General features: G+C 37.2%; 1 protein-coding gene across 5 annotated transcripts in view; it reads left to right on the top strand.

The window, feature by feature from the left end:
- Nucleotides 1–24,848, top strand: part of Stag2 (stromal antigen 2) — a 135,207-nt gene that overhangs the window by 39,537 nt on the left and 70,822 nt on the right. For all 5 annotated transcript variants that reach the window (XM_051141453.1, XM_051141452.1, XM_051141456.1 and 2 more), the window contains exons 2-3: nt 15,972–16,111; nt 21,269–21,347. In XM_051141453.1, coding sequence (XP_050997410.1) covers nt 16,068–16,111; nt 21,269–21,347 — 123 coding nt within the window. In that variant the 5' untranslated portion in view covers nt 15,972–16,067. The remainder of the gene's footprint in view (nt 1–15,971; nt 16,112–21,268; nt 21,348–24,848) is intronic.

Here is a 24,848-nt window from a genome sequence, read left to right on the forward strand (position 1 = left end):
GAAATGTTATATTTTAGGTCCCATAGGTGTTTAATCCATTTTGAGTTGATTTTTGTTGAATGTTTAAGAGTCTAACTGGATTTGCATCTGGTTCTTTGTTTCCAAACACCATTTCTTGAACCTCTTCCTCTTGTGGAAGATCATTTCATGCCATATATATGAGAGTTTATTTTAGGCTCTATATTCTATTCCATTGCTTTCTTTTTCTGTCTTTATGTCACTAACACATAATTTGGTTACTGTTGTACAGTTTATAAATATAGTGTTTGGTAGCATATTTTTTGAGACAAGGTCTTAACTATGTATCACTGGCTGGCCTGGTACTCTTTTGATCAGGCTAACATAAAACTCACAGGGATCTGCCTGCATCAGCTTTAGAGTGCTGTGATTATAGATGTGTACCCATATTTTGAAATTGAGCAGTATGAACCCCATAACTTAAAAAAAAATTGGTTTAGCTACCTGGGGAACTTTGAAATCTATGTGAATTTTAGGAAGAATATTTCTGTCTTTGTAAATGTTGCTCCAGTTTTGATAAAAGTTGTATCACATCTATTGACCCTATTAAGTATTATGAATAATATAATATCAAGTTTTAAAAACCATTACTATGGGGCATCTTTCTCTGTATTTGTGTTTTTAACTTTTATCAGTATGTTATTTTCAATGTACAAATCATCTCTAGTTGTTTTTTTTTTTTTATAAGTTTTTCTTTGTTTCGTTTTGTGTTTTGAGTTAAGGTTTCTCTTTGTAGTCTTGGCTGCCCTGGAATTCACTCTGTAAACTGGGCTGGCCTTGAATGCAGAGATCCACCTGTTTCTGTCTCTCAAGTGTTGCACTAAAGGCATGTGCCACTATCACCACCCAGCCTATTCATAAGATTTCTGATTTTTTTTTTGGGGGGGGGGGCGGGCATTGAGGCTGTCCTGAACTTGATTAGTAGTTCAGACTGATTCACATGCTTTTGGTTTATGTTGCCTATTGGCTTTGGCTGGCACTTTCAGTAATATTATGTTGAATATAAATGCCAAGAGTGAACGTCCTTGGCTTGTTTATGATCTCAAATAAAGTTGTCAGTCTTTTGCTGTTGTGCATGATGTTAGCCGTGAGTTTCTCACTGGTTTACTTGTAGCCGAACTTTGTTTTTCCCCACAGCAAACCAATATTGAACCTTGTCAAATATTTTTTTCTGTTGATATGAGCATGTGGTTTTTGTTTTTTATTCCTTTAATGTGTCATATTAATTTTGCTTTTATACACTAATAATTTTAGAAAACCAAACACATCCTTGTAAAAATCTAACAACTAGCCAGGCGTGGTGGAGCATGCCTTTAATCTCCCTGTACTGTAGGGAGACCAGCCTGGTCTACAAAGTGAGTCCAGGACAGCCAAGGCTACACAGAGGAGCCCTGTCTTGAAAAAGCAAGCAAACAAAGAAACCAAATCAAACCAAACCAAACCCAAAAACCCCTAACAACTAGAGGTATACAAAATAATAAGTTCCTTTTGCCCTTCTGGTCCCCTCCTCTCTCCTTTCTTCCTTTTATGATTATTGCTTACTAGTTTCCTTCAAGTCAGAACAGCAATCTTGGTCATCCCTTAGGTGCATGACCTGTCTAGTTTCAGGTTCTTGGCCATCCGAGCAGTGTGGGGAATGGTTTTCATCTCCATGTTCTAGGAGAAGTTGGTGTTGTGTCAGCAATAAGGTGCTGCCATTAGTTTGTGGAAAGAAACCAATAGCCGTGGCAATACCCTGGGTTGTTTGGGGCTGTGTGAGGGGCCCCTTTGGCCAATAACTTGATTAGATATAACCCATTCCTGGCACTGGAGGTTTCATTTGGTGTAAAGAAATGTCTAGTTGGGGCTTTGTCTCCTCTGTTACTTGGTGATTCTGTTTAGAGTTCCTTATATATGTATATATGTTAAGAGAGTGCTACTGTATTCTGTATATATGTTAAGAGGGTGCTACTGTATTATGTTTTCATACAACCCCTCAAAATGGCCCTTATAAAACTAATGGTTTTTCAAGTGATAAAAGAAATGATTTTAAGGTGATAGCTATATGATAAAGCTAGTATTTTGCCTGCGTCATTTATTTTTTTCTTAGGGTCATATTATTTCTAATTCACTGTACTTTCTTAGAGTCAGAAAATGTTTACAGTTGAATATCAGGTCAAAGAATACTGAGTCTTTAGGAATAAGTTAGACTGTTTTTTTCTTGTTGTACTCCCATCTCTTACTCTCTTAATAAAACAAACTAGTTAATACTTAAGTTTGATGCATTTCCCCAGTTCTGTATTACTTTAGTTTCTATATAGTTATACCATATCTATGTAGACTGACTCACTTTACTCCTTCCCTTCCTTCTGAAAATGAGATATTCTTCAAAGTTGATTTATTATATTATATGTATGTGCATCAGGTGCATACTTGATGCCAGTGATGGCCAGGTGGGAACTGGAGTACCAGCAGTTGTGAACTGCCTGACGTGGGTGCCAGGAGTCAAAACCAGGTCCTTTGCAAGAGTAAGTGCTCTTGATTGCTGAGCCATCTATCCAGCCCCCATAAAAATTAGTTTTGAAGTCTTGGGGCCTTTAGTGTATTTAGTTTCTCTACATATTTTATTTTAGAAAGGCCTTTTCCTTTTGGAGTCTTTCTTCTTACTATTTTTAAAGGTTCTAAGTATAGCTATTGGACTCATTCTCAAGTTAGGAAATGTCATTCATTGATTCTTTGTGGATTTCTTTAAGGCATACCTTCTCTAGATTACTGTTCTTTAGTTTAGGTCATGAGCTACCATTTTGAATTCTTTAGAACTGATCCATCTTGTAGAAAAAATTGCATTTACAAATGATGTATTTGGTAGCTACAATGTGGTATCAAGAAACTTCTAGACTCAGAATTTACTACTGGTCAGAGTACATGCCATCATTATATAATTTGTAATTCTTTGCAATCTTATTTACTCAGAACTGAGTTTGGCACAAATTAGGGAGCCTGCTAGAGGGAAGAAAAATATTTTGAAATGAATAAAATTTAAAGGTCATTAATCATCAATTGGCAGTACATTTTTATCTCCTTTAAAGGTATGTATTTTTATCTAATTTAAATGGTTAGCTTTCCATTTCTTACCATATATTCTTAAAGCTGCCATATGCCATTTAAATAGAATTGATAGTAACTTTCCTGTTTTAATCAATATCAGATTAAGTGACATTCTTTAGAATATAGCTAAGCCAATAGGAAGGAACATCCCTTTGATTCTGTTACTCATCTGTGAGGAAGTTTCTGGTCCCTGGTGTGCAGATAAATAGCTCAATAGAGTGCTAGCTTATCATGTACAACGCCCTCTGTTAAATCTGTAACATGACCACAAAGTAAAGTCACTATTCCTAGGTAACTACCTTTGGCAAGCATAAGAAAGAAAATCTTATGATAGGACTCAGTTTATATATATATATATTTAAAAATTTTTTTTTCAGTTTATATATTTTTAACTTTTTAAAAAAAGATTTATTTATTTTATTTATTGCATGAGTGCTTTATCTGCAGAAGAGGGTATCAGATTACATTACAGATGGTTGTGAGCCACCATGTGGTTGCTAGGAACTGAACTCAGGACCTCTGGAAGAGCAGGTGGCGCTCTTAACCACTAAGCCATCTCTCCAGCCCTATTTTTAACTTTTTAACATTATGGACTTGAAGTTAGAATAAATCAGATTTTAGCAGCATAGTTTTGTAATTTCCCTGCTTTAAAATCTTCCCACTGTCTGTTATTAAGCTTAATTTATAGCCAGGCACAGTGGTGCACACCTATAATCCTAGCACCTGGGAAGCAGAGGGAAGCTCTGTGAGTTTGAGACCAGCCTGGTCTACAGAGCGAGTCCAGGACAGCCAGGGCTATTACACAGAGGAACCCTGTCTCAAAAAACAAAAACAAAACAAACCATAAAAAGGTTAACTTACTATCATAAATATGCAATAACTATAGATAACTTTAAAACATTGTTTATTAAGTTTTCACTTTTATTAATGTTTTGAGACATGATTGCCCTATATAACTTAATCTGGCTTCTAACTCATCCTCCTGCCTCAGTTTCCAAAGGTGTGTGTCACTATTTTTAGCCCCAAGTTTATGGTCTTTCTATAAAAGCAGTTCTACTGAGATTATTTTCTTAAATTTAATGTTTAGAATTGGATGTCTATAATCACTGATTGCTTTGTTGTTGTTTTTTAATTTATTGTAGTTAATAACTACTTAGCAATATAGACGAGCCACCTTGTTTGATGTGGCCATATTTCTAAGACTTTCAGTGGGTGTCTGAGAACAGAGATCGAAGTGAACCTTGTATTTAGTACTGAGCCTATACCAAAACATGTGATACAATTTGGTTTGTAAATAGATTGCAAATATTTTAGTTTGCAAGTAGGTTAACAGTAAGTAATAATAAAACAGAAGACTGTAAAATAATGAATAAAAAGATGCACATTATGGGGCCATTACTAAGTTAAACAAGGGGTATTTGAATACTGGCATTATGATGATGACATAGTGGATCTGATAACTGAGACTGGCCACTATATGGCTAACAGGCATTTAGTATATATGGAGGATGGATTTCTAGAATAAGGGTTTCACATTTCAGGTGGGAGGAGGAGAGAGTGCAAAATTTCATCTTGGAAGTTAGAGTATTGTGAGCATTTACAGATTTAGAATTGTTTTCTTATGGAAGGTTTTCATTTACTATTTTGTCAGAGTTTTTAATCTAGGTTAAGTAAAACCATGGTCAATTAAAGTATAGATGGAGAGGGATTATACTGTGAGCCTAATGGAGATGGTCTTAATTTATTCACTTAGTTTATAAATGTGGTGGCTTTACTTCTTAATAAGAAATAGTGGAAACAAGTTGCCGTTAACAGCCCTTCCAAGGAAAATACTTATGGACACTTATACACATTTCATTCTCTTCCCCAGTTGTTGGAACAGCCCCTCTTTTGCAGTAGTTACAGGCAATCCCTATATGTGATCAAGGCCTCAAACTTTTTCTTTGATACTGGCTAAGAGCTCCACCTTGTGATCTTTGAGCATATATATTTTTTAAAATTAATAACCTGTAGCCACCTGGAAATGATTGGCTTTTAAATCTTTTATGCTTTTATTTAAGCATTACACATTTCTAAGTTCTAATAGAATTAGGTACATTTAAAGATATTTTGGTGAGAAGGCAGTTTGGTGGAGACTGATCACAGCACCTTGCATGTGCTAGGCAACTGCTCTGCTATATCCCCAGCCATCTTCTTAGTTTTCATTTTATTTTAATTTTATTTTTAAAATTAATTTATTCAGATTACAACTAAATTGTTATCCCATCACTTGTACCCACCAGTTCCTCCCTCCATCCCACCCCCACTTATTCCTCTACCCTAGGTCTATGACCGAGGGAGATCTCATCCCCCACTATATGGTCATAGGCTATCAAGTCTCATCTTGGTAGCCTGCTTATTCTTTCTTTGAGTGCCACCAGGGCTCCCCAACAAGGAGAGGCCATCAAATATGGGGCACCAGAGTTCATGTGAGAGATAGTCCCTGCTCTCTACCCAACTGTGGAGAATGTCCTGTCCATTGGCTAGGTCCCAGTAGGGGTTTGATGTTTATTACTTGTATTGTCCTTGGTTAGTGCAGTAGTTTGAGCAGATACCCCTGGGCCCTGATCCACCTGCTACAATGTTCTTCTTGTAGGTTTCTAGGACCCTCTGGACCATTCTATTTCCCCATCTCCTGTATTTGTCTTACATAGAGTCACAGTAGGATGTCCTCACATCTCTCCCAATCTCCTCGTAAGTGCGGACTTTCATGGGACATGCCTTTTGGGCTAGTGCCCAATTATAAGTGAGTATATACCCTTGTGATTCTTTCTGGTTCTGGGTTAACTCACTCAGTATGATTGTTTCTAATTCCCTCCATTTGTCCACAAATTTTGGGATTTCCTAGTTTTTTATAGTTGAATAGTATTCCATAGTATAAATGTACCATAGTTTCTTTATCCATTCTTCAACTGAGGGACATTTTGGCTGTTTCCAGGTTCTGGCTATTATGAATAAAGCTGCTATGATCATGGTTGAGCACGTGTCCCTGTTGTATGCTGGAGCATCTTCTAGGTATATTTCAAGGAGCAGAATAGCTGGGTCTTGAGGAAGCCCTATTCCCAGTTTTCTGAGAAAGTGCCAGATAGATTTCCAAAATGGTTGTACTAGTTTGCACTCCGACCAGCAATGAAGGGATGTTCTCTCTCTCTACATCCTCGCCAGCATGTGGTGTCACTTAAATTTTTGATCTTAGCCATTCTGGTGGGTGTAAGGTGGAATCTCAGAGTTTTGATTTGCATTTCTCTGATGAATAGAGACGTTGAGCATTTCTTTAAGTGTTCCTCAGCCATTTGATATTCCTCTGTTGAGGATTCTCTGTTTAGTTCTGAGCCCCATGTCTTAATTATGTTATTTGGTTTGGTGATGTTTAATTTTTTGAGTTCGTTATATAGTTTGCATATTAGACCTTTGTCAGATGTAGGGTTGGTGAAGATCTTTTCCCAGTCTGCTAATACAGAATCTCACGTAAGTTTTCAACTTTGTACTGCCCTTGAACTTGGGATCCTCCTGCCTTATGCATTTGAGTACTGGGATTGTAGACCTGTGCCATCATACTTGGCTGAAGACATGGTTTTGTAAGTTTTGTACTTCAAGTCTTTGGGGAAAGGAAATTTTACTTACATGCAAGCGTAGACATTTAAAAGAAAAAGAAATGTTCAAGTATTTGATTTCTGACAACATTCTCACTGGCAACTTTACCCATTGCGTTCTCCTGTATATTCCAAAGGAACTTTGCCTTTTTTGTTGTTATGATAAATTGTTTGGTTAGTTAATAAGTCAATCAGATGATTAAAAATAGCAAAACTCCTGGGCATGGTGGCTCACATATTTGGTACCAGCACTTGGGGGCCAGAAGTAGGTGGTAGATATCTGTGAGTTTGAGGCTAGTTTTTTCTATACAGTAATTCCAGGACAGCCAAAAGTATATAGTGAGACCCTGCCTCATATATATATATATATATATGCATACACACACACACACACACGCACACACACACACACACACACTCTTACCAAAATATATGGAGTTTGGCATTTTTAGGTTTAAGAGGTATATACTTGCTTATAGAAATTAATGTTCAGCTAGACTGTGGTGGTGCATGCCTTTAATCTCAGCACTTGGGAGGCAGAAGCAGGAGGATCTCTGTATCATTTTTTTTTTTAAAAACATTATATGGTATATTAGGAGACAAAGACATTTTATATGTGATGATGAACCTTAGAAATATAGAATATTAGGCAATTATATAGGATGTAGTAATAAAGCTGGATTGAAACTTAAAGATTTTAGAGGGGGACAGTAATTTAGAGTATGAGGGAGACCATACTAATAGGTATATTTTACAACACGAAGACTTGTCAGACTCAATGATTTTGCACTGTGAATTTGTTATATTGCTTTTCACACTTTTTTTTTTTTTTTTTTTGAGACAGGGTCTTAAGGGCCAGGTTAGTTTTGAGCTCTGTGTAGTCAAAGATGACCTTGAAATTCTGATCTTGCCTCCACTGCCAAGTTCTGTGGTTAGAGATGTATACCACCATTCATGGTACATAAATTTGAAAAACATTTATCATGACTATAGTATATGCTAGGAAATAGTGTTTTGAACACATGTTTATCAATTGATGTTTTTTATGGTCTTGATGAATTTATGGGAAAATCGTTCCTTTTCTTGTTTATTTTTCTTCTTTCTTTCTGCCCCTTTCTCTTTTCTGTGTTTGGACCTAGAACTTACTGTGTACCCCAGGCTAACCTGGGACTAGAATGTTTCCTACCTTTGCCTTCTGATTGTTGGGATGTTGACAGATCTGTAGCATCACACCTAGCTTTTTTTCTTGGTTTTTTTCTTCTATTTTATTGGAAAAGGTCATTAGACTTTCACAAGTTGGTATATTTCAGCATTTATAAAGACATAGTTAGTTTACCTACTTTATTTGTTACATGTATTTACCTGTGTCTGTAGGGATATGTGAGTATTGGTTTGGGCATGCATGCCACCGTGCATATGTGGAAGTCACTTGACAGTTTGAGACAGTTTTCTTTTCCCTGGGATTGAATTCATGTCATCAGGTTTCATGGGACGTGGTTTTACCTACTGACCATTTCAGAGGGCCTAATCTACTTCGGGTGACCACCACAATACTTAGGTTGTCTTTTAAAGACAAAATAAAAAACAAGACATAAGACTGAAAGCTATTATAAAAGATCCTTCTTTTCCCTCTTCCACAAGATTCCCCAAGTTCCACCTATTGTTTGGCTGTGGATCTCTGCATCTGTTTTCATCAGCTGCTGGATGAAGCCTGTCAGAAGACAGTTATGCTAGGCTCCTGTCTTTAAGTAAAACATAATATGATAAATAGTGTCAGGGGTTGGCTTTCTCTTATAGGATGGGTCTCAAGTTGGGCCAGTAACTGGTTGTCCATTCCCTTAATTTCTGCCCCATCTTTATACCTGTGCTTCTTGTAGGCTGGACACATTTTGTATCCAGGGTTTTGTGGGTGTGTCAGTATCCCCATTTCTCCATTGGAAGTCTTCCCGGTTACAGGAGGTGACCATTTCAGATTCCATATTCCCTGTTGCTAGGAGTCTTATCTAGGGTCACCCTCATAGATTCCTGGGAATGCTCCTAGATTTTTGACTCATCCCAGAGCTTGCCCCCCTCAATTTCAGTTCTTCCTACTTCAGTTCTCCCCACAGTTGATCCCCTCTGTTCATCTTCCCAATCCCTCTCCTATCTAGTTCTTTCCCTCCATCTACCTCCAATGTATATTTTATTGCCCCTTGTGAGTGAGATTTAAGCATCCTCCTTTGTGCCCTCCTTTTTACTTCGCTTCTCTGGGTCTGTGGATTGTAGCATGGTTATCCTGTACTATATGGCTAACATCCATTTATAAGTGCGTACATACCAGGCATGTCTTTCTGGGTCTTAGTTACCTCATTAAGGATTCCATCCATTTGCCTGCAAATTGCATGAGGTCTTTGTTTTTAGTAGCTGAGTAGTATTCCATTTCTGTAAATATACCACATTTTCTTTACACATTTTCAGTTGAGGGACATCTAGGTTGTTTTAAGTTCTGTCTATTACAAATAAAGCTGCTGTGAACATACTTGAGCAAATGTCCTTGTGGTATGCTGGAGCATGTTTTGAATATATGCTTAAGAGATTTTAAAACTGGATTATTTGCTTTGTTGCTATTTAATTTCTTGAGAATACACACAAGCGCGCGTGCGCGCGCGCGCACACACACACACACACACACACACACACACACACGATATTAGCTCTCTGTCTGATGTAGGTTTGGTGAAGATCTTCTCTCAGTCTGTAGGCTGTTAGTTTGTTCTGTTGACAGTGTTTTTTGCCTTACAGAAGCTGTTCAGTTTAATGAAGTACTATTTACTAGTTGTTGATCTTAGAGCCTGATCTGTTGGTATTTGGTTTAGGAAGTTGTCTCCTGTGCCAGTGTGCTCAAGGCTCTTCCCCACTATCTCTTCTCTTAAATTTAGTGTATCTGGTTTTATGTTGAGGTCTTTGGTCCACTTGAACGTGGGCTCTCCTTTCCTTTCCGTTGCGTTGCGTTCGGTTTTTTGAGATAGGGCTTTTCTATGTAGCCTGGGATGCCATGGACTTGCTTTGTAAGCCAGGCTGGCCTCCAACTCATAGCATCTAACTGCCTCTGCTTTTCCAAATGCTGGATAAAAGACATGTGCCACCATGTGCCGCTTAAATATGCTTTCTTATTTCCATTGTATAGTTTTTGCTTCTTTGTCAAAAATCAAGTGTCCTTAGTTGTGTGGGTTTATTTCCAAGTCTTTGATTTGTTTCCATTGATCAACCTGTCTGTTTTTATGCTAATACCTTGCAGTTTTTATTACCATTGCTTGGAATTCAGAGATGAAGTTCTTTTATAGTGTAAGGGATTGTATTAGCTATTCTTGGTTTTTTTGTTTTTCCATATAAATTTGAGGATTACTCTTTCAAGGTCTGTAAAGAATTGTGTTGGAATGTGGATGGGAATTACATTGAATCTGTAGATTGCTTTTGTTAAGATGACCGTTTTTTACTATGTTAATCCTATGTACCAATCCATGAGCATGGGAGATCATTCCATCTTCTGATATCCTCTTCAATTTCTTTCTTCAGAAGGTTTTGTCATACAGATCTCTCACTTGCTTGTTTAGAGTTACACCAAGATATTTTATATTATTTGTGCCTATTGTGAAGGGTGTAGTTTCCCTAATTTCTTTCTCAGTCTGTTTATCATTTGTATACAGAGGGCTACTGATTTTATTGAGTTAATTTTGTATCCAGCCACTTTGCTAAAGATGTTTATCAGCTGTAGGAGGTTTCTGGAATTTTGGGGTCACTTATGCATACTGTCATATCATCTGTGAATAGTAACGCTTTGACTTCTTCCTTTCCATTGTGGATCTCCTTTAATTGTCTTTTTTTGGGGGGGTTGGTTTGGTTTGGTTTTTCGAGACAGGGTTTCTCTGTGTAGCCTTGGCTTTGTAGACCAGGCAGGCCTCGAACTCACAGCAATCCGCCTGCCTCTGCCTCCGGAGTGCTGGGATTAAAGGCGTGCGTCACCACGCCTGGCTCCTTTAGTTGTCTTACTGCTTTAACTAGAACTTCAGATACTATGTTGAAGAGATATGGAGTGGACAGCCTTGTTTTAGTGGTATTGCTATAAGTTTTTTTCTAATTTGATGTTGGCTATTGGCTTGCTGATTGTTTTTAGGTATTGGCCTGATCTCTCCCAGTCTTTTAACATGAAGTGGTGTTAAACTTTGTCAAAGGCCTTTTTTAGCATTGAATGAGATGATCATTTGGCTTTTCTCTTTCTGTTTGTTTATATGCTGTATTGATGGGCTTTAATAGTTGAACCATCCTGCATCCCTGGGATGAAGCCTGCCTGATCATGGTGGATAATGTTTTTGATGTATTCTTGGATTCGGTTTGCTAGTATGTTACTGAGTAATTTTGCATCAATGTTCATAAGGGGATTGGTCTGAAATTCTCTTTCTTGTTGAGTCATTGTGTGACTTAGGTTTCAGGGTGATTTTGACCTCATAGAATGAGTTTGGCAATGTTCTGTTTCTATTTTGTAGAACAGTTTGAGGAGTATTGGTATTAGCTTTTCTTTGAAAGTCTGGTAGACTTCTGTGCTAAAACCATCTTTTCTTTGGGAGACTTTTAATGGCTGCTTCTGTTTCCTTGAGTTACAGGTCTATTTAAATTGTTTACCTGATCTTGATTTAACTTTGGTAAGTGGAAACTATCAAGAAAACCATCCATTTCATTTAGATGTTCCAATTTTATGGAGTATATCGTAATGATTCTTTGGATTTCCTTGGTATCTGTTATGTCCTCCTTTCCTTTTTTAATGTTTATGTGTGCTGGTGTTTTGTCTGCATGCATATTTATCCAGGTGAGGGTTTTAGATTCCCTGGAACTGGAGTTGCAACAAAAGTAGTGTGTTGCCATATGTTTGCTGGGAATTGAACCCAGGTCCTTTGGAAGAGCAACCAGTGCTCTTAACAGCTTAGCCATCTCTCCAGCCCCGTTATGTCCTTCTTTTCATTGTGATTTGTTCTCTGCCTTTTAGTTAGTTTGATGAAGGTTTGTCTATCTTGTTTATTTTTCTCTAAGAAACAGCTTTTGGTTTTGTTGATTCTTTGTATTGTTCTCTTTGCTTCTAATTTATTGATTGTAGCCCTAAGTTTTATTATTTCCTGCCATCTTACTCCACTTGGGTGAGTTTGCTTCATTTTGTTCTAGAGCTTTCAGGTGTTCTGTTAAGTTGCTAGTATGAGCTCTCTTTAATTTCTTTATGAAGGCACTTTTCTCTTAGTGCTTTCATAGTGTTCCATAATTTTGGGCATGTTGTATCTTCCTTTTCATTGAATTCTAGAAAGTCTTTGTTTTCTGACCCAGTGGTCATTGAGTAGATAGTTGGTCAGTTTCCATGAGTTTGTAGGCTTTCTGTTGTTTCTATTGTTGTTGAAGTCCAGCTTTAATTCATGGGAATCTGATATAATGCAAGGGTTATTTCAGTTCTCTTGTATCCATTGAGGCTTGCTTTGTGACCAAGTATATGGTCAGTTTTGGAGAAGGTGAGGTGCTTTAGGAGAGGGTATATTCTTTTGTGTGTGGGTGTAATGTTCTGTAGGTATCTGTTAGTTCCATTTGAGTCATAACATCTGTTTGTTTCTTTATTTCTGTTTAGTTTCTGTCTTGATGATCTGTCCATTGGTGAGAGTGGTGTGTTGAAGTCTCCTCTTATTAATGTGCGGGATTCCATATATGATTTAAGCTTTAGTAATGTTTCTTTTACAAAAGTGGGTGCCCTTGCATTTGGGGCATAGATACTGAGAATTGAGATGTTACATCTTGGTGGATTGAGTAGTAAGTGTTACTTCCCTTTGTTTTGATTAATCTTAGTTATTTATTTTATTAGATATTAGAATGGCTACTCCAGCTTGTTTCTTGGATCCATTTGCTAGGAATACCTTTTTTCAAACCTTTACTCTGAGGCAGTGTCTCTTTGTTGCTGAGGTAGGTTTCTTGTATGCTGCAGAATGGTGGATCCTGTTTGTGCATCCATTCTGTTAGCCTGTGTATTTTTACTGGGGAATTGCCAATGGTTGTTGATTCCTGTTATTTTGATGGTGGTGGTAGTGTTTGTTGTGGTGTGTGTTTGTGTGTGTGTGTGTGTGTGTGTGTGTGTGTGTGTGTGTGTGTGTGTGTATTTCCCGTTCTTTTGATTTTGCTGGTGTGGGGTTAGTTATTTCCTGTATTTTCTTGGATGTAGTTAGCCTCCTTAGATTGGAGTTTTCCTCATGTTCTATAGGGCTGGATGTGTGGCTAGATACTGCTTAAATTTGGTTTGTCATGGAATATCTTTTCTCCATCTAGGGGAATTGAAAATTTTGCTGAGTATAGAAGTCTGTGCTGACATCTGTGGTCTCCTAGGTTCTGTAAGACATCTGCCCAGGCCTTTCTGGCTTTTGGAGTCTCCATTGCAAAGTTGGGTGTAATTCTGATAGGTCTGCTTTTATATGTGATTTAGCCTTTTCTCCTTGCAGCTTTTAATATTCTTCTTGTTTTGTGATTTGATTATTGTGTAGTGGGAGGATTTTCTTTTCTGGTCCAATCTAACTAGTGCTATGTAAGCTTCTTGTAGGTTTATAGGCATCTCTTTCTTTAGGTTTGGGAATTTTTCTTCTGTGATTTTGTTAACTATTTTCTGGTCCTTGGCACTGGGAATCTTCTATTCTTAGTATTCTTAGGTTTGTTCTTTTCATAGTGTCTCAGGTTTATTGGATGTTGTATGTCAGGAGCCTTTTAGATTTAGTATTTTCTTTGACTGATGTATCAATTTCTTCTATTTTATCTTTGCCTGAGATTTTGTCTTCCATCTCTTGTATTCTGATGATCATGCTTGTGACTAGTTTTCGTTCTCTTCCCTATGTTTTTCATCCTCAAGATTCCCCCAGTTTGTGTTTTCTTTATTGTATTTTCATTTTCAGGCATTAAAAATGTATTTTCCTGTATTTCTTTAAGTGATTTGTTCATTTCCTTTTTAAAGGCCTCTATCTTTATAAGATTCGATTGAAGCCCCCTCCCTTTTTTTTTTTTTTTTTTTTTTTGTGCTTTGGTTTTGTTAAGATATCCAGGGCTTGCTGTTGTCAGATACCTGGCCTCTGGAGGTGCCATATTGTTCTGGCTTTTGTCGATTGTTCCCCCCCACCCCCACAAGACCGGGTTTCTCTATGTAACAGAACCCTGGCTGTCCTGGACTCTCTTTGTAGACAAGACTGACTTTGAACTCGCAGAGATACACCTGCCTCTGCCTCCCAAGTGCTGGGCTTAAAGGTGTGCATCATCACCGCCTGGCTGTTGATTATGTTCTTAATGCTGTCCTTTAGCCATCTTGTTGTCTGTGGTGCCAACTGGCCACCTAGATATTCCTGGTCCCTGCAGGACTCCTGAATGTTTCCAAGGCTGGCAGGCCTTCTCTGGAAGGCAGGCAGATCTGTGGCCTGGATGATGGAGCTCAGGGGACAGAGTACAGCTTATTGCTGCTGGGTGTGTGTGTGCCGGAGTGGCCTGCAATGATTGGGCAGGGTTGGGGTAGGGTGTCTAACCTGGATGTTCCTGGGGCCCTGCAGGACTCCTTGTAAAGGAGGCAGAGCAGTGGCCTGGATGTTGGAGCTCTTACAGCCTAAGAAATTCAGACCGTAACTTCAGCCTGTTGACCCCTTTGTTGTATACCAGTCCTTCACTGAGGAGATGAAACTGTCACCTTCAAAGCTAGAAGTAATCCCTTTCTTATGCTCAGACTTAATACATTTTTGGGGGGAACAAGAATCCCCTTCCTTTTTTTGAGACAGTGTCTCTCTGTGTATCCTTGGCTCTCATGGACTCACTTGGAGACCAGGCTGGCCTTGAACTCACAGAGATCCACCTGCCTCTGCTTCCCGAGTGCTGGGAAAAGGTGTGCAGTGGTTTCCCTTTTGAGATAGGTTCTTGTTATATAGCCTAGCCTGGCCTCAGACTTATGGCTGCTGGGGTTATAGGTGTACACCAGCATAGCTAGGTTACAAATAGCATTCTTATGTTTCTCTGACTGTTGTTTTTATTTGTTGTGTTGGGATTCACACTCAAGCGTGCTGGCCAATACTATTCAGACTGGTTGCAGGCACTTTGAGGGGAGTATCAGACCTAAGATTTTGTCTCTTTTCAGCACAACATGGCATTATCATGACAGGGATCTTTGTAGCAAACCAAGCCTTTTCTATATGTTTTATCAAGTGTGGAAAAACTTGTTTGCAAAATGTTTTAAAATTATATCTTTTTTTTTCCAAGACAGGGTTTCTCTGTGTAACCTTTGGGGCCTGAAAGGCACTCTGTAGACAAGGCTGGCCTCAAACATCCAGAGATCCACTTGCCTCTGCTCTCTGAGTTCTGGGATTAAAGGCATGCGCCACCATCTCCAGGATTCAAAATTATATCTTAAGATATTTTTTTAAAAGCTTTTTCAGCCATGTCTTGATATCATCAATAAAAAGCTAAAAAAGTATAACTTTCCTTAGGGACTTTAGTAAGAGAGCGAAATTTTATTTTTATTTAGTGTATACTCATTTGTATATGTGTGATATTTATATGTGTTTTTTGTTTTATGCACATATACACATGCAAGTTTGTAAATGCATGGTTAGATGAATGGATGGATGGTGAGGCAGGAGAGCACCAGGTTATAGTGTCATGAAAAATTGTAAACAAATTTATGTATGATATAGTAATCTCTGATGTTTTATCATTACTGTAGATCTGTAAGAGTTCTTTTTTAAATATATTTTATTAATTTACTCATATTACATCTCAATGGTTATCCCATCCCTTGTATCCTTCCATTCCTCCCTCCCTCCCATTTTCCACTTACTCCCCTCTCCTGTGACTATTCCTGAGGGGGAGTTCCTCCCCCTGTATATGCTCATAGGGTATCAAGTCTCTTCTTGGCAACCTGCTGTCCTTCCTCTGAGTGCCACCAGGTCTCCCCATTCAGGGGATATGGTCAGATATGGGGCACCAGAGTTCATGTGAAAGTGAGACCCCGCTCTCCACTCAATTGTGGAGAATGTCCTGTCCATTGGCTAGATCTGGGTAGGGGTTCGAACAGCTAGCCATATGGAAGAGAACAAAATGCTTATTTACTAAAATATATTAAGAGACACTGGGGAATTTAACTTTTGAGTATGAATATTTCTTGGTGTTTGTGGTATATTTATAATGAATATCTTTTTCTCCTCTTTAAAGGAACTGTCTTTCTTAGAGGAACCACACTGTTGTTTTACTCACATAAATATATGAATATATTTCTGATATTGGGGTGTTCCAGAAGATGATAAAGAAATGATAGCAGCTCCAGAAATACCAACTGATTTTAATCTACTGCAGTAAGTACTTTGTATTGCAATAACATTTAAATATTTGTTCTTTTTAATAGAATTGAAATTGTAATTTTGATCAAATTGCTTCTCCATGAGATCTTAATATACGAGTTAGCATTCCTGCTATGAAAATGCTTTTTTTTTTAAAAATTGGTACTCACTGATTTTTTTAAGTAATTTTATAATATTTTGGATCTATTAAAATTTACATACGATACAATTTAGTATTATTTTATATTCATTTTCAGTCATATGCTTGTGATTGTGTATATAATGTGGGTATATATACACATTTTTATATAATTGCACATTGAAGCCAGAGCAGAGCATCAGATTTCTGTTTAGCTAGAGTTACTCTAAGTTGAACACTGCAAAAGGACTACGTGCTTTTAACTACCAAGCCATCTCGCCAGCCTCTACTATTAGTTTTTGATGTACGGTTCTGAATCCATTGTTGGTATTGCGGTAGGCCTTAGTTATAGTTCTCTTGCTATAATGAGACACAATGTCCATGGAAACTTATGAAAAAAAAAAAGCCATTTAATTGGAGGCTTTCTTACGGTTTTAGATGGTTAGTCCTTGATCTTCATGGCAGGAAGTAGACTGGCATGGTATGGTAGCAGTAGTCGAGAACTTTACATCCTCATCTGCAGACAGAGAGGGAGAGGAAGAGGGACTGACTATTTGACTGACTGCACCTGGGGTAGGCTTTGAGGTTTCAAAAACCCCCAGTGACATATCTCCTCCAACCAGGCTACATCTCCTAATCTATCTCAAACAGTGCTAGTCTCTGAAGATGAAGCAAATGTGCGTATGTGGGCTCTTTTCATTCAAATCACCACCTAGTACTCGTTTTGAGGAAGAATAATATAGATTATTAAAATGTTTGATGTTTTTGTTAGTAAGGAATAATATCGTACATTTAGTATTTAGATTGTAGTTGAATCAAATGAAGGTATGACATCTCAACCATTTGTTCCAGAAACAAATTATAAAAATGCATTTTGGTCTAGAAAATGTGTTTGAATACTTGACCACTAACCCACCCACTTCTCCATTATCCATCTTATCTTTAAAGTTACCCTCACTTCTGAGACTGAAGAGATGGCTAATGGTTAAGTGGACTTGTTGCTTGTAAAGCCTCCAGGTTCAATTCTCAGCACTCACATGGTCACTTACAACTATCTGTAACTGGTTCTAGGGAATGCGACACCTTCTTTGGGCATCAGGCATGCACATGGTGCACAGATGTATATACATGCACATAAACACATTGATACATTAAAAAAAAATCTAAAGCCCACCACGCTCTCTACTCTTCTGTTTGCATTTATTGTAATACACGTTGCTTTATTTCCTTTGGGGGCGGAATGTAGCTATTGCAGTATTTCCTTCTTGCTGGCAGAAAAGTACATGCCACTATGCCTAGATAGCAAGTTCAAGGCTAGCCTGAGCTATAATGAGGTGTTGGTCTCTTTGGGTTATACAGTGAGACCCTGTCTCTTTAGAAGTCATTTTATGTGCATACACGTGGGTCTCAAAAAACTGTAGCCCTGGCTGGCTCACAACTCAACATAGATCTATCCACATCTACCTCTCAAGTGTTGGGATTAAAGTTGTGCCTGGGTGTAACAGCTGTTTTTATATTAAGCAATAGTTCCATGAAGTGTCTGAATTAAAGATAAGACTTTAAATTGCCATAGCTCTGTTTTATCTCTATTTTATGTACACATAAATTTCTTGTTATATTCTTATGAGGCTTGATTCAGTAGAAAAAGTTGATGGAAACAGTTTTGACTGCAGTAGGTAGATATATTGTACATGGCAGCCAGTTTCTACCTTTGTTAGTAGGTAGCTTTTCATATTTTCAATAATTTTTCTTTGCTGGATATTATGAGTCTATTGGGATTTTACTAATAGTGTGACTTTCCCTCAAGGTTCTGGGATTAATCCTAGGACCTTATGTACACTTGTCAAATTATTTACAGTTGAGTTACAGCTGTAGTCCTCAAAATTATGTTTTTGTTTTGAGACAGTATCATGTAGCCTATGCTGGCCTTAAATTCACTGTAGCTGAGGATGATTTTGTCCTCCTGAAACTCTTACCTTTACTTACCAAATGCTTGGGCTAGAGGCATATACTACCATGCTCATTTTTATGCATTGCTAGGGATTGAACACAGGGTACAGTAGAGAAGTATCTTGGTAACTGACTCACATTTTATGCCCAAACTGTCATATTTTAATCACAGTGTATATTTGTTATGCTTTAAGTTCCAAAGGAAAAACAGCATTGTTAGTGAGACATAGTCCAAGTCTTGATTTCTTTTCTGTTACAGGAGATACTGAACCATGTTTAGTGGTGCATACTTGTGATCCCAGTGACGTAGAGGCAGGATAATTAGGACTTTGAGGCCAACTGGGTTTACATGAGGGCATGCTTACAAAAACAAAACAATTCCCCAAGCAGCAAATTCTTGTTAAAGATATGACAATGTATTAGATACTGTAAGGAATTAAGACAAGTATGTCTGCTTTTATGAGCTCTTACTAAGGTTAGAAAGCAAAACAAACAAACAAAAAACCCAAAACAAAACAAAACCAATTTCTTATGTACATCAAAATTCAATATCAAAAGTTTATACTGTAGATTATTGATACAATACTTAAATGTGGACCTGCAAGATACCATCTGTAGGATAAGGGATAGCGAGACTCGATGGGAGTAGAAGAGACATAGCTTTTGCTTGGGATGTGAGTTTCTAGGGACAGTGAAGAACAGAAGATTCTATTCTCTGATATTACTAGATGACAACAGTAGAGTCAAGACAACCCTTTTCCTTCTGGGGGTTACTTTAAATTCATATTTTGATGAGCCAATTTGATTTTATCAGAATGTTTTTTATTTCTAGTGGTTTATTCTTGTGGTTTGGATAATTGGGAAGAATAAGAATATTTATTATGCCTTTGATTCTTCTGTGGCCATTGGGATATTTTGAAGACTATTGTTCACAGAGTTGGTATTTCCCTTGTATCTGGAAAGAAAAAAATTACTTTATGTATGAAGATATTTAAAAAGTTTTTAGTTTCTTTGCCATACTGTATGTATGCATTTGTAAACGAACATGAGTGACAATAATCTCAAATTTCATGGTTAAGTTTATAATAGGCATTGAATTTTGGGTCATCAGGTCTCAGAACTTGTATTTATTATAGATTGTTGCCTCTCAACATGATAGAACATAGTTAGGATTCCCATTATCTTCAGTAAATTACTTTGTAGGTAAGTGCTATAAATATTAATTTTTCTTAACCATTACTTAGAATTTTTTTTTTGTTTTAGCTTTTTAAGACAAGGTTTCTCTGTGTAGCCTTGGCTGTCCTGGACTCGCTTTGTAGACCAGGCTGGCCTCGAACTCACAGCGATCCGCCTGCCTCTGCCTCCCATTACTTCAGATTTATGAGGTATTGCTAACTTATAGTGTCTGGACAGCTGGTAATATTATGGTAATAAAAATGTAAATAGAAGGAATCTAGAAAGAAAGGATTAGCTTTATAAGATAGACTTTCCCTTTGGTTCTGTTTATTTTAAGCAAAACTAACTCTACATTTACACATTTTCTATGGTTATATCATTATCTATCATGATTGCTTTATTGTAAAACCCAGTGTTTTATATATATATAGCAGTGTATGTCTAGTTTAATTGTTTGAGTTAGGGTTAGTTTACCCATGGTCATACACATGAGACATAAAGAACCATGTGTGTTAATTAAATTAAATTTAAATCAATTTCTTTAATGTGTATGAGAAAATCCAGGTTATACGAAGTATTCCCATCCCTACTAAAAACAAGGGCCACTTTTTTAGGACTGGAGTTTTATATGTAGGAGGTTGAATAGATTTGAAAGATTTCATTCTTTCTGTGTATTTTGTATTATAGATGAGAAGATTGAGACACTATTTCTACAAAATCACTGCTGTTAGCTGAGCGTGGTGACATACATCTTAAATCCTTGCATTTAGCAGGCAGAGGCAGGTGGATCTCTGAGTTCAAGGCCAACCTCGTCTAAAGAGCAAGTTCCAGGATAGCCAGGACTACAAAGAGAAATCTGTCTATTAAAAATTAAGAATAGCCGGGCATGGTGATGCACGCCTTTAATCCCAGCACTTGGGAGGCAGAGGCAGGTAGGTCTCTGTGAGTTCGAGGGTAGCCTGGTCTACAGTGCGAGTCCAGGACAGCCAAGGCTACACAGAGAAACCCTGTCTCGAAAAACCAAACCAACCAACCAACCAAACAAGAATAAAGAGATCACTTATTAGTTTACTACCTGTTTTCTTCATGAAGGATTTTGAATACTTAGATACTTAGCATACTTCTCCATTATATTTCAGTTGATTTTTGTGTTTTACATATATGTTCTTTCAGAAATACAAGTTGTTTTGTACTGTTACATACTTAGATGTCTTTTTCACTGAAGTAGAAATCAGAAGATCTATAGATATTGCTAAAATTCCCTAATGATTCAATATTGGATGGTAAAATGGTTGTTGTTGCTCTTTTTGAGGCAGGGCTTCTCTGTGTAGTCCTGGCTGTCCTGGAACTCAATCTGTAGACCAGGGTGACCCTAAACTCAGATCTGCCTGCTTCTGCCTCCTGAGTGTTGGGATTAAAGACATGTGCCACTATCGCCTGGTGATAAAATAGTTTTTCCTAAGTATGGTCCTTGTATCAAGTAGAACTGGCCATTACATTTTTTAGCTATTTGTTCAGTTTCATGTTTTGATTAACAATTAGCAAAACAAAAAATGTTCGGAAATAGCATTTTTTTATAGAACTCTTTGTATTTGGCCATATAGTCTTATATGTTTGGTAATGTTCTAAGGTTTATTTTATGGAAGTATAATAATACTGAGTATTAATTAATTAAATTTCTTTGTCTACTTCAAAATGTATATATAGTGTGTTCTGCTCATCTCATCCTCTTCCCCACTGGACCCTTTTCCACATCCATAACTTTCTGTTTTATTTTTGACCCACTGATTGCTAATGAGTCAACCATGTCTTTTTTTTTTTTTTTTTTTAGATAATGTTGAAAAATTGTAAACATCGCCTACATTTCTAAGGAATTGTTAAAATATTTGCTTATCTTTTTGTTATAGGGAGTCAGAAACACATTTTTCTTCTGACACAGATTTTGAAGACATTGAAGGGAAAAATCAGAAGCAAGGCAAAGGCAAAGTATGTCTCTTTTATGTGACTTTGTTTTTTAAGGTGTGTGTGTCTGTCTGCATTTCAGTCAAAGATAATTTTATCCTTCAAATATGGCTTGTATTCGGCTCTGTTTTATGGCAAACCTGAGTATTCACGCCTTTTAAAAATGTTTTCAGATTAAGTAGCCTTTTAAGTATCTGCGTATACTATACTATAGTTGAAATTAATGATGCATTATTGTTTTTAGTAGTTCATTTTATAAAGTATAATATGCTAAGCAAAATATGATATCTGTTTCCCACCCTCAGACAGGTATACAATTTAAAAAGAATGTCTTAAATATAGAATTTATTTTATAAAGAAACTGAAGTCTAGAGACAGTCAATGGTTAAATGATCTGAATCTATTTTTTACTGATAGCCTACTATGTCACTCTCAAGTTTTTTTTTTAAAGGAAATTTTTTTCTTTATGAAACTGTACCCAGGTTAGCAGGTTTGTATTATTATTATTATTATTATTATTATTATTATTATTATTATTATTATTATTATTATTTTCTTGAGACAGAGTCTCGGTGTCCTTGGACTTATTTTTGTAGCCAAGGATGGCCCCTGATCCTCCTTTTAAAGTGTTGATATTACAGATATATGTGACTGTATCAAGCTTTATTTACTGTATTTCCCTTATTTTACCATGTTTTCCACAAGTACAGCAGATCCATTGAAGCATTTTAATTGTATTATTTTTTCGTAGTCACCAAGCATATTTACACACAATACACAATTTGAAAGTATATGGCTCTGTGTTAATATTAGCTTTTTTTCTTCCTTCCTCCCTTCCTTCTTTCCTTCTTCCCTCCCTTTCTCCCTCCCTCCCTCCCTCCCTCTCTTTCTTTTTTTTAAGACCAAGTTTCTCTGCTTAGCTTTGACTGTCCTGGACTTTGTAGACCAGCCTGACCTAGAACTCAGAGATTCCCCTGCTTCTGCCTTCCTGAGTGCTGGGATTATAGTCGTGCACCACCACACAAGGCAGTAATATTAGCTTTGTAAAATCATTTTAGTGTACTCTTTGTAGTTTTTTTTTTAAAGCTTCATCTCTGAAATTCTTTTACTTAGTACAAAACCCTTTCATTTTTTAATTAGGAATTAATAATTTACGCTGATTCCTTTAACAGAATCAACTAACATAATATGTCACAAACATTATGGAAGCTATTTTTTGAAATAATTATTAAGCCTAGTATGATTTTTGCTAGGTTGGTAACATATATTTTTAATCTTCGTTACTCAGGAGGCTAAAGCAGGTGGATTGCAAGTTCATTCCTGGATGGTCTACTCATTTACTTTAAGTCCAGCCTAGGAAATGACTTACCAAAATCCTGTCTCAAATAATAATGGAAAGGACTGGAAATGTACCTTAATGATAAGTACTTTCCTTAATTGGCAAGTCCTCGACTCCATCCCCATCAGCACAAAACAGCAACACTAAAAAGAAATGAACAATACCAACAAGAACCCCAAAACAATATATGTTCTTTGTGGACTACCTAAGGAGAAATGACACTCTTCTGTGGATATACATTTGTAGGCTTGACTCTAGGAAATTACAGAATATGGCTTGCTTTTAGATTGTCCATGATAAAAGAATGTTTGTTTTTAATGTGTTATAAAGAATATGTAGTAAAGATAGTTTGTATTTGGGTATGTTGGTTAGGTTTAACTCTCAACTTGACACTTCTACCAGGGAAAGAATAGTAATGAGAAAATCGATAAGTTGGCTTGTAGGCATGTCTTTGGAAATTTTCTTGATTGTAAAATGATATAGGGAAACCCATCCCATTGTAAGAGTTTCTGAACTTTGTAAAAGAAGAGAAGGCCAGCTGAGAGCAAGCAAGGATTTGCTAATTTTCTTTGCTCTTGACTGTGGGATTTGACTGCTTGAATTTCTGCCCTGGTGTCCCTAAAGTGATGAACTATAACCTGGAATTGTAAGCCAAATAAGACCTTCCTTCCCTAAGCATTTTATCACAGCAGCAGAAATGAAAGCTAGAACAGTGGCTGATAAAGCCAAAGGTATTTAGTGTTACTTTATACAAAGTGTGCTTACCTTGCTCTCTAGATCACAAGAATGTCTATCTCTAAAAGGGACCTTGAAATCTTCATATACACGGGTCTGAAAATGTTTCCTTTAAATATTTTATTTTGATGCTAGCATTTTAAAAATGTGTTAGAGTGGCTGGAGAAAGTGCTCAGCAGTTAAGAACATTTTCTTGCTGCTCTTACAAAGGAGCAAGGTTTGGTTCCTAGTACCACTTGGTGATTTATAGCTTTCTGGAACTTGAGATCCAGAGCTTCTGATCCCCTCTACTGGTGTCCCTGAATCAGTGCACAGACATACATGCAGGCAAAACACTCACAAAAATGATTACTTTTATCCTCTGGTAGAATATGAAAGACCTACACAAGATCAAGTTATACCAAAGCCCAGCATGGATGGGAAGGGGGCTATGATATTCCACCCTTATCTGAGGAGCTATTAACAATTAAAGAGTGCTGGGAAAGGGAGAATTGGCTTCTTTAGGGATTCAGGTTCTGAGAGGCTACTGGTACTCCAATATATTTTCCTATAGCCATGCAGATACCGGTAGCACCAAGTAGATTCCTTTGGTTGGGGGGTAGTATAGACATCATTGTGAGGGAAAAGCAGGTACAGAGGAAACATTAAAGGGCTGGGAGGGAATTTGATCAAAAATACATGTATGAAATTCTCAATCAATAAAAAGAAAATGTGCTAGGAGTGGCTTTATTTATTTTTCATTATATATACCCTGGTGTTTTGCCTACATGTATGTCTGCGTAAGCGTACCAGATTTTGAACTGGAATTAGAAACAGCTGTAAACTGCCATGTGTATGCTGAGAGTTGAACCCTGGTTTTTTAGAAGAATAGCCAGTACTTGTAACTGTTATCTCTCCACTCCCTGGCTTTATTTGTTTAATTGAGGTTTAAAAGTTTTGGGAGTGTTTTTCATAAGTTATATAATGACCCTTAATATTTTTATTCATGGACGTGTGTGTGTGTGTGTGCACGTGCATGTGTGTGTGCACGCGCATGCGTGTGTGCATGTGCGCACATGCATCTCTATGACATGCATTTGTGTGGGTGTCTTTGCCCCTGTGGAGGGCAGGAGACAACTTGTGGGAATTGGTCATTCCTGTCATTTGAATATTGGGAATTGAGCATAGGTTATCAGGCTTTGCAGCAAGTGTTTCACTCTATGAGCCATTTATCTCTGATTCAGGAGACTTTACTCCCATTACTGAACAGCTAACTTATAAGTGAACTTCAATTTTCCATAGTTAATATTATTTGAATTCTCATGGTGTTTAGAGTTGACCCAAGACAAAAATGAGTTTCATAACTTAATTTACATTCTTCACAAACCTTGCAATGATGGGACTGTAGAGATAGATGACTCATTGGGTAAGAGTAATGGCTACTCTTGCAGGGGACCTGGGTTTGAGTCCTG

This window comes from Acomys russatus, chromosome X (genome assembly GCF_903995435.1).
Source record: "Acomys russatus chromosome X, mAcoRus1.1, whole genome shotgun sequence".
Classification (NCBI taxonomy): domain Eukaryota; kingdom Metazoa; phylum Chordata; class Mammalia; order Rodentia; family Muridae; genus Acomys; species Acomys russatus.